The sequence below is a fragment of the Dermacentor andersoni genome, chromosome 4, assembly GCF_023375885.2.
Source record: "Dermacentor andersoni chromosome 4, qqDerAnde1_hic_scaffold, whole genome shotgun sequence".
In the NCBI taxonomy this organism is placed as follows: domain Eukaryota; kingdom Metazoa; phylum Arthropoda; class Arachnida; order Ixodida; family Ixodidae; genus Dermacentor; species Dermacentor andersoni.
In genome coordinates, this window is record NC_092817.1 from 222,011,611 (window position 1) to 222,027,451 (window position 15,841).

The 15,841-nt window shown below is 48.4% G+C and overlaps 1 protein-coding gene across 6 annotated transcripts in view; it reads right to left on the bottom strand.

Annotated features, from left to right (window-relative positions):
* Positions 1-15,841, bottom strand: part of LOC126538383 (uncharacterized) — a 606,484-nt gene that overhangs the window by 246,107 nt on the left and 344,536 nt on the right. For all 6 annotated transcript variants that reach the window (XM_072288044.1, XM_072288042.1, XM_055074756.2 and 3 more), the window contains exons 19-21: positions 13,575-13,737; positions 12,934-13,119; positions 7,677-7,826 (exon numbers count right to left, since the gene is read on the bottom strand). In XM_072288044.1, the coding sequence (XP_072144145.1) occupies positions 7,677-7,826; positions 12,934-13,119; positions 13,575-13,737 (499 nt within the window). The remainder of the gene's footprint in view (positions 1-7,676; positions 7,827-12,933; positions 13,120-13,574; positions 13,738-15,841) is intronic.

A 15,841-nucleotide genomic window follows, 5' to 3' on the forward strand; every position in this document is an offset into this window, starting at 1 on the left:
CCCGACCCCCCTTGTTGCTGCCGCCATGCCACTGTACGAAAGGCTCAAGCCGTTTGAGAGAGATGGGTCTGCCTGGCCAATTTACGAGACACAAGTCCCCATATTCTTCCGGGCAAACGACACACCTGAGGCCAAACAGCGCGACATTTTCTTGGCGAGCAGTGGGACCCGCATCTTCAGTCTCCTGCTCAGCCTTCTCAAGCCAGCCACGCTGCATGTTAAAACACTGGGTGAGCTGTTCACCATACTGCACTCGCATTTCAACCCAGCACCATCCAAGTAAGGAAGCGTTTCCGCTTCAACAACCGGAGCCACCGGGAAGGAGAGCTCCTCGGGCAGTTCGTTGCTGCGCTATGAGGGTTAGCGAGTGCCTGCTTTTTAGGGGACCAGCTGGACTTGCTGCTCCGGGACTGTTTCGTCTGCGGCATCAACAACACTGTCATGCAGATGCGACTCCTGAAGCTTCCTGACCCCTCACTGGACGATGCCGTGAAGGCAGCGCTGGCAATGGAAGCTACTGCCAAGGACGCCGGCGAGAGTGCCCATGCGACTGGCTCATCATCGGCGGAAGCGGCGGTCAACAAGTTAGCGACAAAGGGCAGTACCTGCGGTCGCTGTGGTGGTGCCCATCCCCCCTCGCAGTGATAGTTTTCTCAAGCACAATGCTTCATGTGCGGGAAAACGGGGCACCTGGCACGGGCGTGCCGAAGGGGGAGGACGAGCAACGGACAGCAGCAGCAGCAGCCTGGTTCAAGCCCAGGTACCACACAAGCCCATGGCCAGGGTAGCGGTCACAAGGGTTTGCGGCGGGGGCTTGTGGCAGCAGGCTCAAGTTGTCCGCGGCCTGGCTCCACGTAGTGGCCGAGGACCCGCTGATTTTCGACATGTGGCACACAGGCCTTGTACCGTCGTCTGTGCTACCGTACATGCTGACCGTCAAAATGTGCGGGCACCCCATTTCCATGGAGCTGGACACAGGGGCCAGCATGTATTTCATGGCCAGGAAGCGGTTCAAGGGTACATTCCCCGGCGTGTCCGTCGAGGCTTCGGGCGTTATGCTGCAAGGCTACTCCGGGCAGCTCTCCAAGGTCCAGGGTCAGGCACAAGTCAGCGTTCGCTTTGGCGACACGGAGGCAACTCTACCCCTTTACTTAACCAAGGGGCCGTCGCTGAGGCTGCTGGGCCAAAACTGGATTCATGCACTGGGCGTTCGTCTGCCAGAGCACCAGGAAGCCAGCCTGCATGCAGTGAAAGACGTCCCTAGCCTCCTAACCGAGTTCAAGTCCCTGTTCCAGCCAGGGGTTGGCACATTTGCCGGCACGACGGCTGGCATCTATGTACCTGAGGGAGCCCGGGAACGTTTTTTCAAGCCTCGCCCCCTGCCGTTCGCCCTGAAGGACGGGGTCACCCAGGAGCTGCAACAGTTCCAGTGAGAAGGCATCCTGGTGCCATCAAGACGTCTGAATGGGCAGCTCCCATCGTGCCAGTCCTCAAGCGAGACGGCAGTTTCAGGATCTGCGGGGACTTCAAGGTTACCATCAACCCCGTCACTACCGTCGAGAAGTACATGCTGCCCCAGATTGAAGATCTCTGGTCAGCATTGTTTGGTGGACAGAAGTTTACCAAGCTCGACCTCAGAGATTCTTACCAGCAGCTGGTGCTCCAGGATGCTTGCCGGAAGTATGTCACAATATCGACAACTTTGGGGCTCCTCCAGTACACGCCCTTTCCGTTTGGTGTGGCCTCAGCCCCAGCCATATTTCAGAGGGAGATGGACAACCTCTTCAGGGGCATGAGGCACGTGGCGGTGTACTTGGATGACATCCTGGTTACTGGCAGCGACGATGGGGACCACCTGCAAAACCTGCACAACATCCTGGCACGACTGCAGGACGCCGGCCTCAAGCTCAAGCTGGAAAAGTGCATTTTCTTGGCCCCCAGTGTTGAGTACATGGGACATGTCATTTCCCAGGCTGGCCTAGGTCCGGCTCCCCGCAAAGTTGATGCTGTGCTCAAGGCGCCTAAGCCCCAGAACAAGAAGGAGCTTTAGAGCTACCTCGGCCTCATGAACTTCTACAGGAGTTTTCCGCCGAACCTGTCGGAGCATCTACAGCCGCTCTGTCTTCTGCTTAGAGATGGTCAACAATGGGTCTGGAAGAAGGAGCAGGACCGGGCCTTCAAGCACAGCAAGGAGCTAATCATCAAGGCTCCAGTGCTTGTACACTTCGATCCTACCAAGCCTGTCGTACTGACCGTAGATGCGTCGCCGTACGGTGTGGGAGCTGTCTTGGCACACCGGGACAAGGATGGCCAGGAACGCCCTGTGTCGTTTGCTTCTCGTCGGCTTCATGCTGCAGAGCAACGTTACAGCCAGCTGGACAAGGAAGGCTTGGCCCTCATGTTCGGTGTCGAACGCTTCCACCAGTATCTGTGGGGCCGGAAGTTCGAGGCGGTCACGGACTACAAGCCGCTGTTGAGGCTGCTGGGGCCTGACAAGGCAGTTGCTGTGCAGGCATCACCTCGAGTGGTACGCTGGGCCTTGAGGCTGGCAGCTTACAGTTACCAGCTGGTTTACCATCTGGGAAAGGGCCTGGGGCCTCATGATGCCCTGAGCTGCCTGCCCCTGCCAGAGGTGCCTGACGCTGTTCGAGAACCTGCTGAAGTGTTCATGTTGGAGCACGCGTACCCGGAGGTGCTCTCCAGATCTGCGGTATCTCAAGCGACCAGACGGGACCCAGTCCTGTCTCAGGTGGTCAAGGCGGTGTCCCGTGGGAAGGAATTGGTTCAGCAGACCTATAGCCACAAGGCCGCCGAGCTGAGCTTGCAGCAGGGCTGCCTATTGAGGGGTTCCAGGGTGGTGATCCCACAAAGTCCAGGGTCCTGCAGTTGCTGCACGCAGGTCATCCTGGCATGGAGAAGACCGAGATGGTGGCCCGGTCCCATGTTTGGTGGCCTGGCCTGGACCAGGACATCGCTCACATGGTGCAGAGCTGCCAAATCTGCCAGGAACATCAGCGAGCCTCACATCATGTGGAAATCACTCCCTGGCTGTTCGCACAGAGACCCTGGTCCCGCCCACATGTGGATTTTGGGGGACCTTTCAAGGGCCATTACTTCCTGGTGGTGGTGGACGCCTTTTCGAAGTGGGTGGAGGTTCTAGCTGTCACCACTCCATCAGATGGCGCGACCATTGCAGCGCTACGACAGGTCTTTGCTGCCCAGGGGTTGCCGGACGTCATCGTGTCCGACAATGGTCCTGCTTTCGCCAGCGCAGAGTACCTGGTCTGGCTGACGAAGAAAGGAATCCGCCGGATGATGGTTCCACCGTACCACCCTGCTTCAAACGGCGCAGTGAGCAGGTGGTTCTCGCCAGGAACTTCTGTCCTGGCCAACCCTGGTCTGACGGACAGGTGGTGGCTCCTGCCAGCGCCTCATCACTGCTCGTCTGCATGCCAAACGGGGCCACGTGGCACAGACACGCGGACCATGTCAGGCCTCGCCTCGGGACCTGGCCAGCAGCCTCGACTGTCACTTCAGAGTTCCAGCCTGCAGGAGGACTAGCGGCAACACCAGTCGCTTCCGGCAGAGCACCGCCCCCGTCGAAGCCGGCGAGCGTTTCCAGTGGTGCAGCGCCCGTTGGGCCGGCGTCAAGTGCGGCACCACTCACAAGGCCGACCACTGCAGACCCTCCGGATGGAGTGAGGCTGGCTCAGGCAGCACGCGGCATTGCCGCTCCCAGCCCGTCAACACCGGTGGCCAGGTGGAGTACTCGACGGCAGAGGCTGCCGGACCATTACTCGCCTAGACAGCAGGCACTGGTGACCCGGCTAGGACGGAGGCACAGGCTTATGCTCTGAACATGGACGTTTGTTTCTTTTAGTTATCAAACAAACTGGGGGTAAGGGGGTGTAACAAGCATGTGACGCCCCCTCGGGCATAATATTCGTTGGCCCGCCAGGCTCGATGGCCTGTCAGGCTTTGTAGGCAACATTTGTCACCGCATAAATAAACACCGGCGAGCACAGCTGCTTGGTGGTCAGTTATCGTTCGTAGCCACCACGCTGCGGAGCGTCTGTCTAACTGAGAGTGCCTCGAGCCCTCCCTTGTTCATGAACCCGGGCGGATCGTGACACTACTTTTAAAACGAAACTAGTGTTTAAGCAGGTACGGATTAACGAGGTTTTACTGTTGTTTTAGTAGAAGTGTCTATGCGACATAAGTGCTTTACATTGTATTTACTTTGCTTGCTCATTATTTTCTTTCAGATGAAAGTAAGTTGGTTTCTAAATTGTTGTCTAAAACAATTATAGGAGTTGCTGTTCTCCATTTTTGTATGCACAACAATGTATCTGTCTGAATGACGTGTGACCTACAGTCAGAGGGTGTGTCTTAAGCTGTAGTATTTTTGCTTGACGTCCGCTCTTTGTGATATTCAAATTGTACCACAAAGAGAAATAAAGTTGTATTCTAACTTGTAACTTAACCTGCTTCAGCAGAAAGTGTATGGCTACTGTGTTCTAGGACAGCAACGGTGTTCTCTTGGTGGAATTCACACAACATGGCACAACCATCACTGTAGCCTCGTATAGCATGACTCTTGAATGTCTACGAAAAGCAATCAAGAAACAGCGAAGAGGAATGTTATCATCAGGTATTGTCCTTCGTCATGACAATGTGTGGCTGCACAGTGCACCTGCAAGCAAGAAGCTCCGGCAATTTTTTTGAAGGGAAGTGTTTGATCAGCCACCGTAAAGCGGGAGTTGGCTCCCTCTGGGTACCATCTTTTTTCTCACAAGGAACGCTTGGTAGGAGGCCAAGAGTTTGACTCAGACAACAAGCTGCAGACCAGCGCACAGAATTGGCTGAAAGCACAGCTGGCTGCCTTCTATGACGAGGGTATAGGAAAGTTGGTACAGTCGAAACCACTTATAACAATACTGGTTTTAACAATATATAGGTTATAACAACGAGAAGCTACTGCACCGTCGACTTTTGTATGTTTTCCATGGTGAAATAACCTGCTTACTACAATGCCCCGACGCCGCATTGTCGGTTATAATGATGAAGTCTGGCTGCTGGGTGTCTGAGCCAAAAGGTAGTGAAATGCGAAATCCTTGAAAAGAAAAAAAAAAGAAAACGAGAAATTCGAGCAGCTGTACGATGAACCGCTGCTCCAACAGCCGCGGCGCGCTCATTTTCCAGCCATCTGGAAAATGATGGCTGGAAAAGCATTCCGCAATGCCGGAATGCCTAGGGACAAATGCCTACAACACGCGCTAGAGAAACCTCCTCCATAGTGCCGAGGCAGAATCATATATTCAAGGAGCAAAAGCCCTCAGATTTTCTCTCTCGCACTCGCCTTTACTCGTGCCTGTGCAGAAACAGCTGGCGATCTCCGAGATGAACGTCTCGTGTACTCCCGCAAAGGTTGCAGAAGATAGTGCCAGCCTTTCCTCTTTTCGCCCCACGAGAGTCACTTCTCTTGCATGTGTTCTCCCTCACGGGTTGCAGAATCAAGCGTCTTTCCTTTCTTTAGATCACTATCATCATCATCATCATGTTCCTCACTGGCTCTTAATTTGGTGCAGTTCTGCGAACAGTTTAATCGCTTGCGTTGGTTTTTGTTGGTTGTGTCAAAGTTGTTCCCAGCCACGCGGTTTCTCAACTTCGCTTGACTTGCCACCGAAATGGAAGATGGCTGATCTGCGCGCTGATCATTGGCAATGCATGCCGTTGCCGGTGAAAACAAAGCGCACGGCTATAGATTTGGAAACCAAGTGCTTTTAACCGATACGATGATTGTCGCAAACGCACTTGCATCGGATAGCGATGGCGACGACAGCAGTCATGACACGGTAGGGCAAGCTGCCTCAATGTTGTCCCCACAGGAGGCCCGGCAGATGATTCAGTCCCTCCGGGGCTTCGTTTTCGCGAGGAACCTTCCGCTGCACTATGTGGAGCGCTTGGATGCCTTGGAGAGGGATGTTGGCAAGCTTCGCGTAAAGCATGCATGGCTGACGAACATAGGCTTTTCTCGTGCAAGCCAGTGAGAAGTACGTGCTGAGATGCTTCTGGCGATCTCTCCTCAGCGTTTCTTCTGGATTTCTCAAGCTGACGGGCTGCTGTGGCAACCTTTTTGCAATATTATAAAGGCCCCTTTTGGGGCCACCAAAGTGATGCTTCAGCGGTGCTCGCATATCGCTTGCCACCCGTGACACTTCTTTGCAGTTGTTATAGCAGTGCCATTCTTTAACACCAACAGCCGTGGCTTGGTACACGCTCATCGGAGCGCCCAGGAAGCAGTTAAATGAGCCAACAAAATCAGCAGCCAGGCGGAGGAAGGGGCACTGACCTCCCTGCCTACAGTTTTCTCATATCACCTCTGCCATCCCCCCCATTTTGATCTTTTCATGCAACCCAGTTATGACAATTATTGGTTACAACAATGAAATTTTTGCGGCACTTGAATATTGTTATTCAATCAGAGCAGCGACAATCTAGAGAAGTAGCTGGAAAGTGTATCTAAATATTCCAAATAAAACAGTTTTGATCTTCACAGTGGTTTCCATTTCGTGACTGATGGGACGGTGAAAAAAAAAAAAAAAATAGCCCTCATACATTGACGTCGAACATAAGACATGGAATGCCGTCCTTTCATACGTAACCTTCGCTTACAACATGACAATGCAAGGACCAGCGCACATGACAAGCTGGTTTACGGAAGGAACCAGGTAATGATGCTTAATGCCATGCTACCACACATCACCGACGAAGATAATCTCGACGTCACCACCTATCTGCAGGGTGCCAAAGAAGCCAGCCAGCTTACCGGCATGCTCATAAAGAATGAGCAAAGGACAGACAGCCAACATTACAACCGTCCATGACGCTAGGCAGAATATCAGCCCGGCGACTGCGTTTCAGTTAAGACGGCAATACACCGACGTGGATTTAGTGGAAAGCTACTTCAAAGTTATTGCAGACCCTACTGGATCCATCGATGTGTTGCTGCACTGGACTATATTGTTGTACTGGAAGGCATTACGCAGTCATAACATTGCTGCACACATCCTGAAGTCGCCCATGTGGTTTGTCTCAAGCCATTCCACGCACACTAACAAACTTTGGGACTATACTTTGTTGTTGCACTGTAATTTTCTTTACTACCTGTGCTTTTTCTATTTCGCTTTTATACTACTCGCAGCATCAGGACAATGTTTCTTACCTGGGGCGCAACGTGTGCTTGTTCATCTTTTTCTGGGGACAGCATTTCCCACGCTAAAAACTTAGAGAGTTATTGCTCAGCGCAAGATGTGCCTGCACGATTTGAAACTTACTTGAACGTATTGTTGATTCTATCTGTTGCCTATGTTCTCGCTAAACCCTGTCTAATCAGATTGTATGCACGATGCTAATTAGTGTTGTACTTTCTGGAAGGTGTGCGAGCAGCCACGATGAGGCGGGAACCTACGATGAATCACATATAAAAGCCGACATGCTTGACCCACAGATCAGATTTCAATGTTCGATGAGTGTGCTCACCGCAATCATGGTGATACCTGATTTGCTGGGCACAGGTTCACCCAATAAACAGTTTCGTGAACTGCGCAGTGGTTGTTCACCACCACTACGAGTTGACAACCCTGTTTTGTAACAAAGTGCAACAAAACACTAACCGGGTAGCAAGAGCGCAGGTGCTGCAGCAGGGACTTTGGGCGAGCGAACGTGCCGTCAGAGCAGTTGAGGCACCGGTACAGCTGCATCAGGCGGCATCGTCGAAAGTGGTACCGCAGGCCTGGCACTGTGCTGAACTGCTTGGTGCAACCCTGCACATCAAACACGTTGCCGCTGCTGATGTCTACTTCCCTTTGTTTCCACTGCATGTTGTGCAGTCCTTAGTTTCTTTGTGTTTGTAGTACCACACAATGATTTGACACTTTTCAGGGATAGCGGCAGTCATGATGGGGATAACCGTCAGTCATGACTTGGTAATGCCTGCACTCCAACCCATTTTAGTTTCTCTAGAAATTCACTGCTCATGGTCCCTGTGGCTACTTGGCCCAGATAATTTAGCATAGCTTCGAAAGGGCGATCACAAACACTCTTTCCAGGCTATTGAACATTATTTCAGCCTTCCGCATATCAGTCCTGAAACCTAGTCAAGTTTTCTTTAGATCATTTGCAATCAATTTTGTATTTTTATTCTTGTTTCCTGTTTATTCTCTTTCATGTCTTCACTGTTATATTATTGCAGCCACCCCTACTCAATTCTAATCAGAGGCCTTGTAGGGTAATATGATTAAATAAATAAACAATGCACCATTTCAGATATAAAACAGTGCATATAGAATGACAGACAGACAGAAAGAATAATGCACATATCCAAAACAAAACACAGCATTGCCAACTTGTCAAAGTTGCAATTTTTATTGCCCCAATGACGCTCACACTTGTCAGTTTATTAGCTTGTATAAGCCTTATACCCTAGTTACACGGGCAGTTTAACCGTGGTTAACTCGCTCAACTGTGGTTAACGCGAACCGTAGTCCGCCAGAGTTAGACAGGCTATCCCGATCACGGTTAATGGTCTGATGACGTGTCACGTCATCTCTTGTGTACAGGCTTCATTACGAATAATTTTTCTTCAACATTTGATTACAGTGGTATAAACATGTTATTTTTCAGCAATACAATTGTCATATTTGAAAGTTTTAATGTTTAAGACTTCGTTTTGCATGTGTAGGTTAATTATTTTCGATACTCCTGCTCTCAGTTGTGAGCATGACTGGTGGGCATACAACTATATAAAAAGTCAGAATTAAGGGTCACAAATGGGTAAATATAAAATTAAATTAAGTCCACTGAACAAAAAGGTAAAAAAAAAATTATTAATGAACAAATGAATGTTTCAACCAACAAACATTGGTTATACAATTAAAGGGAGTACAACTTTACGCGAATGCACTTTGGAAGTATACGCTTGCATTTAAAACAAAAGAATAAAAAATAAAGAAAAGGCAGTGCTTTCAGGTGTTAGTGTATGTACACTGTGATTTCACATTGCACAAATTATCATAAAAAAGTACATGTTAAAAAATACATAAGTTATAAGTTTAAAAGCAGCACCATCAAACTGGACAAGAAAGTGAGATGCACACAAATACACAATATTTGTGTGTGTCTCACATGTCCAGTTTGATTACACTGCTCTTAAATTTTGAAATTTGCACATAGCCATCATCTCTGTGTAGAGGCGCGCGTTTCGACTACTTGAGCGCAGAGCGGCCAGATCTGGGAAGCGCCGGCGCTGCACTCGGGAGAAGTACTATGCGCCATTTTGCCCGTTTCTGAAACATCGGTTACGCTAAATCGAGGTTGCCAAGCTCGGTTGACGGTCAACCGCGGTCAACCACGGTTAGCGGCCTAACCGTAGTTTTGCCTGCTGTGTAACCACGCTAACCACGGTTAAGGTTGCCCGTGTAACAGGGGTATTACAAGGGACAAAGAAGGAAACACGCAAGACAGGCGCTTTGACCCTTGTTTGTGCGGTTACATAATGCATTCCACTATCGACCACCAACTAGCCCGCCTACCCCTGTTAAATATGTATTACAAGCAGGCAGTGCATACGATTGGAAAGATTGTCTTCTTTCCATTCTAAATCGGTATTTACCTAGACACAGTAAGGGTAAAAGCAGACCAATTCAGGCTAGTACTTGTAAACAATCATGCAGCCTTAAAACGGACAGATGATCACATAGAGGTAATGGATGAAACCATAACAAGGCTGACTTCAAAAGCAGCAAATGAAGTAGAGAAGGTAAGGCACCAAGGCAACCAAACAAGTAGGTAAGCTCTCCCAAGTAACAAAGGATCTAATAAAGAAATGACAAAGAATGAAAGTGTCCAACTCAAGCGATCATAATGTTTAAAAACAGCGCAAAGACGTACACCGGAGAACAGAATAGAGAATGGTACACACACAGCACTCCTATCCTCTATTCTGTACGTCTTTGCACTGTTTTTAAACATTATGGAAAACCACCAACTCGCCCAATCTGCCATGCTTCTCAATAGATTAGATAGAGTTCGTGGAACTGTCAAAACTGATAAACAAGGAGAAAAAAATGGATATTCCCAATTATAATGTGAGAAAGACTGAGGAAGCAGTAAAAAATGGACGCAGCATGAAATCAGTCAGAAGAAAACTTGGCATAGGACAAACCAAGATGTATGCACTGAAGGATAAGCACGGTAATATCATCAGCAATCCCAAAGATATAGCAAAAGCAGCGAAAGAATTCTACACCAACCGACCGGTACAGTACCCACAGCAGCCACGATACCTCCATTCAAAGTAGTAATGAACAGGTTAGAGAGGCTCCTCCTTTAACTAGCGATGAAGTTAGAAGGGCCTTGTAAGGTATGAAACAGGGAAAAGCAGCAGGAGAATATGGAATAACAGTCGATTTAACCAAAGATAGAGGAGATGTCAAGCTTGAAAGCCTGGCAGCTCTCTATACGACTTGTCTCAAGACTTGAAGGGTCCCAGAGAACTGGAAGAATGTCAACATTATACTAATCTACAAAAAGGGAGACGTTAAAGAATTGAATAATAATAATGCCAACATTATACTAATCTACAAAAAGGGAGACGTTAAAGAATTGAATAATAATCGGCTCAATAGTTTACATGCAGTTTTGTATAAAATATTCACCCAAGATAATTTCCAAAAGAATGAGGGCAACCATGGAATTCAGTCAACGAAGAGAACAGGCTGGCTTCAGGAAGGGATACGCTACAATGAATTACATCCTTGTCATCAATCAGCTAATCGAGTAATCTGCAGAGTACAATCAGTCTGTCTATATGGCTTTCATGAATTATGAAAAGGCATTTGATTCAGTAGAGATACCAGCAGTCATAGAGGCATTAAGTAATCAAGGAGTACCGGACGCTTACGTATATATATCTTGTAGAATATCTAGAGATTTTTTAGCTACCTTAATTCTCCACAAGAAAAGCAGGAAGAAAGATACCTTTAAAGAAAGGGGATGAGCAAAACAAGAACAAGGTGAAAGCAGGAGCCAACGTTTCGACAAGTGGACTTGTCTTTTTCAAGGCGACTTATGCTTTCCTCACTACAGTATATATAGAGTATATATAGGTGGGGTTCTTCGAAAGGGGAGAGGGTGTAAGGCGGGAGGGTGTGGCAACAAGGGAAGCTGTGTTAGCGTTTCGAATTAAGAGTAAAGGCCAAGGCCACCCCCCCTCCCCAGTTAGTCAACCACGTGTCAAGGGCCTCGGACACACTGGCTGAAAAAAAAAAAAAAGTCCGGAGGAAAGGAAAGGAAAGAAAAACAGAAAAAAAAAAGGATCCGACAAGAAACCAAACTGAGTGTTGTTGCCTATAGCTTGAAATCTAGCATGGCGAATAGATTCTAAAGCTCCCTGTGAAGCGTTTATGCCTATTGGTTGCAGTGTCGATGTTAAACTTATGGATAAGGTGTGATTGCAGTGTTCAAGAAAGGGGTCAGACAAGGAGACAGGATCTGTCCAATTCACTGCATGCTTGGAAGAAGTATTCAAGCATTAAACTGGGAAGGCTTAAGGGTGAGGATCAATGGCAAGTATCTCAGGAACCTTTGGTTTGCAGATTGCATTGTCCTGTTCAGCAACACTGGGGACCAGTTAGAACAAATGATTGAGGACCTTAACAGAGAGAGTATAAGAGTGGGGTTGAATATTAATATGCAGAAGACAAAGATAATGATCAATAGCCGGGCAAGGGGACAAGAGTTCAGGATCGCCAGTCAGCCTCTAGCATCTGTGAAGGAGTATGTTTACCTAGGTCAATTACTCACAGGGGACTCTGATCATGAGAAGGAAATTTACAGAATAAAAATGGTCTGGAGCACATACGGCAAACATTGTCAGCTCCTGACTGGAAGCTTACTGATATAATGAAAAAGAAATATGTACCATCAGTGCATTTTACTGGTACTAAAATATGGGGCAGAAACTTGGAGACTGACAAAGAAGGTCGAAAACAAGTTAACGACTGCACAAAGAGCAATGGAACGAAGAACGTTAGGCGTAACGTTAAGAGACAGGAAGATAGTGGTGTGGATCAGAAAGCAAATGGGGAGAGCCGATATTTGAATTGACATTAAACAAGAAATGGAGCTGTGCAGGCTGTGTAATGCATAGGTTAGATAACCGGTGGACCATTAGGGTTACAGAATGGGTGCCAAGAGTAGGGAAGTGCAGTCGAGGGCAGCAGAAGACTAGGTGGGGTGATGAAATTAATAAATTCGCAGGTGCTAGTTGGAATTGGTTGTCGGAGGACAAGGGTAATTGGAGATCGCAGGGAGAGGCCTTTGTCCTGCAGTGGACATAAAATAGGCTAATGATGAACAAAAAACAATACCACTCCTCTATTCTGCACTCATTGAGACATCTAAAGTGTATGGAATTAATGTACCCATTAGGCACTGCACTGAAATATACCAGTAGCAAACTTTAGGAAAATATAATGCAAATTTTACATAAGCGTTAAATTTGCATGCATTCATTCAACCTTGATGGGACTGGCACAAGTGATCAAATTATCTGGCGGGTCAAATTTGAAAAGTAGCAGAAGAATTGCTCGAATACATCATTGCTTTATTTAGCAGCATTTAGCCAAACCTAATGTTCACCCAGTTCAATGTCGAAAACCAACAGACACAAGGGTAGAACTTGGGCTTGTTGGTACATCCCGTCGGAACAATAGTGCAAATTTGACACAGAGTAGAAGAAATAAAGGAATGCTTGTGTTGTCTTGCCTCCTCTGTCCCTGTCTCAAGTTTACGCTATTGTTTCGACGTAAAAATAAAGTTAGAGCTCCCAAAGAAATAAATCCAATGTTAATGGCCTAGCCAGCCATGCACCTCGTTAGGGCACTGGATGTGGGGAGTGTGGGCGAGGGTGTCGGCCCAGCTGACCACCATCTTGGGGTCGATCTGGTCCACCGGCTGCTGCTGGGGTGCTTCGTACCTGCCCTGCCAAGCACGCTGCAGAATCACCCCCACTGTTGGCTTGTCTTCCTCCTCTTCCTCGCACACCATCTGATGCTCCTGCAGGCAAGGTGGTGGTGGTGCATTACGCCTTGTTAATCACAATACGGAAAAAAAGAATGACTATTGGTTCACAGAGTCTGCAAACAGCAATCGACAAGCTGTGCCACTGAAGCTCAGCATTGACTGCCTTGAACGTCTGTTAGGGCAGGCAAAGCATACAAATCTGACATGCGAGATTACAGCTTGCTTGAACGCTTGGCGATGATTACATATCACAGCTTAATTTCGCAGCCAGCACTCCGTGCACGAGTGCACTTGCCGACATATCTAAACAGTCTATGCCCATGGATGAGACATCACTGAACATATGACCAGCTGGCACGTGCAGCAAGGTGCACGCCTGGGGATTGCGCAAACATTTCCAAATGCTCAAAGCAGCAGAGGCCTCGCATGGCTCGCACTTTGTGCAAGATACAAATTCTCACGTGACAAAATCGTTCATCAAAGCTCACCAGTTCTTCGTCATCATCGTCATCATCGTCGTCTTCTGACCAGCTGTCGCACCCCTGCTCACCTTCCTCTTCAGACGGTGCAAAGTCCGAGTCCCTCGAGGCCTGCTGGACACTGGCTGCATTATCTGCTGCACTCTCCAACGCCCGGAAGGAAGCCAGCGCTCTGCATTCACATTCCCGACCAAAGTGGACCATATTTGGCACACAAAAGTTCCTGCAGCAGTCTTAGGATACTAGAACTGAAAGGGCGATTTTACAAGAATTCATACTTGAAAGAGTTCATGGCTGTGTCACAATCAACTTTTACAACTCTTGTAAACTTTCTGGTGCATTTAGACCACGCTTGCACTATGATGTACTTTGCTTTTCATCGGTGTCAACTGATAAATAGGCAAGTTATTTCAGAGAATAAGCATTAGTTTGAAGTAGACCTTGTCCTGTCTGGTTTTCCCTCTTGTGTCCTCATTTTTCATGCTTTAATAAAGTAGGAATGTTTGGGTCATGGCTCATACTTTTTCATCACAGCACACACTCAGTTCCAGCTGAAATTCTAGTTTTTACAGGCAATTATCCACCAACACACACGGTGAAGTCAGTCATGTCAGCTGGTCATGTGGTGTGTCAAGTTTTGTATTTAGGAAAGGAATACAAAATTTCAATGGTCCAATGAATAAAAAAGAAATACACAAGGCTTCACTAAGACACAATAGGACTAGGCACGGACAAATAGTAAATTTCAACTCTGAATCAAATTCAAAGTGAATAGTAATTCGAGTTGAAGAATTTTCAAATCAAATAGCATTGCTCTTTGCAATTTTAGTGTGCAACCTATTTTGGTGAAAAATGCCGCAGCATTTGGTATAATTGAGGTTTGTGCAAACCCAAAGTTTTCTTTATTCAGAACAAATAGTTGTGGTCTTTACATAAAACCTTGACAAAACAGCCACAAGTTGAGAAATTAAAAATAAAAGGGGAAGGGGGAAGGCATCTTTATTTGCAAAGTTGACAACAATATTATTTTCGAAAGCAGTTTACTTTCAGTGCTGTCACTTAGATCTTCCACGTGTATAATCTCAAGCGCATCACTGATGAGCAACTTGATGAGTAGCAAACTTCTTGCAATGACTTTGTGGGGATGCGCGACTTTCACGCGTCTCCTGTAATCCGGCTTCGCCGCGCACGCCGCGGTCGGAGTGGTTGAGGCGCAGTACGAGAGATGGTCCGAGTGTTGCGCTGCTAACACCGCTGACAGGCGGGGTTACTTGGGCGCCGAAAGACAAGGCGCTCTCTCTTTGGTTCGAGATCGTCGAGCGTCGCGGACGTACCGCGCGGGCGCCGATCCATGCTTCTGCAAGACCGCCTTGCATGGCCTGCCTTCGAACGCGCCACCGTTCGCGTGACCGTACGCGCGAACGACCAGGCGTTGGGATCCAGCATGGGGCGAACATATTCGCTCGCTATCCGATTGTTTGCACTACAATGTTTGTCGTTCCTTTGTCCCAAGAGCACGGGAGGAGAACCCCACATCTGGCTGCCCAACGTGGACCTCTTGGGGCATCGGACGATAGTTTTAACAGTTTTGCTTCGTTCGAGACCTTTGTTTGAACCGAAGCGTAGGGCTAGCGCGAATTTTGATCGCTAGTGTTGGTGGCGTGCTTTCTTGAGCGAGGCGACGGTGGCTGTAATGTGTTTGAACATGTCAACATGCTAAGCCTTTTCGCAAGTGTTTTTTTTTTTTTTAATGGCATTCGTCGGTACGAGAGCCACGTGGTCTGAATCCTGGGAGAGTGAGGCTCAGCGCCTGCGAAGCGTTGCCAAGCCTGAAGCCTCGGGTGCCAACGGAAGCCTCGTGGGTGGTCCGAATTTCTTATGTATATAGCTTCTTCTATCTCTTTGACTTGGATAAAGTCGCGGCTAGTCGGGTGGCTGCGGGCCACGGGTGCCACTACGGGCTGACTGGTATTGCGGCCTGGCACCGGGCGCTCCGACACCAACTGGGACGGTGGGCACCGTCAACTCGGATGCTGTGTACACCGAGCGGAGTAGGATCACCTCATAGAGCTGACGTCTCCTCGCGGCTGCCTGTCTTGCGCTCATTTTGGGTGTTGTTTTTGAATGCCGGTTGTTGTCAGGGTAGCGACGCTTTAGGCCTAAGGCTTTACGAAGCTGCCTGTCGCACGTGGAGGGACACAACCTGGTGGACCGTGGCGTTGAGGCGTTGCAATTTGCTTCCCTCATTCTATTTAGCCTCGCACGAATTGAAATTA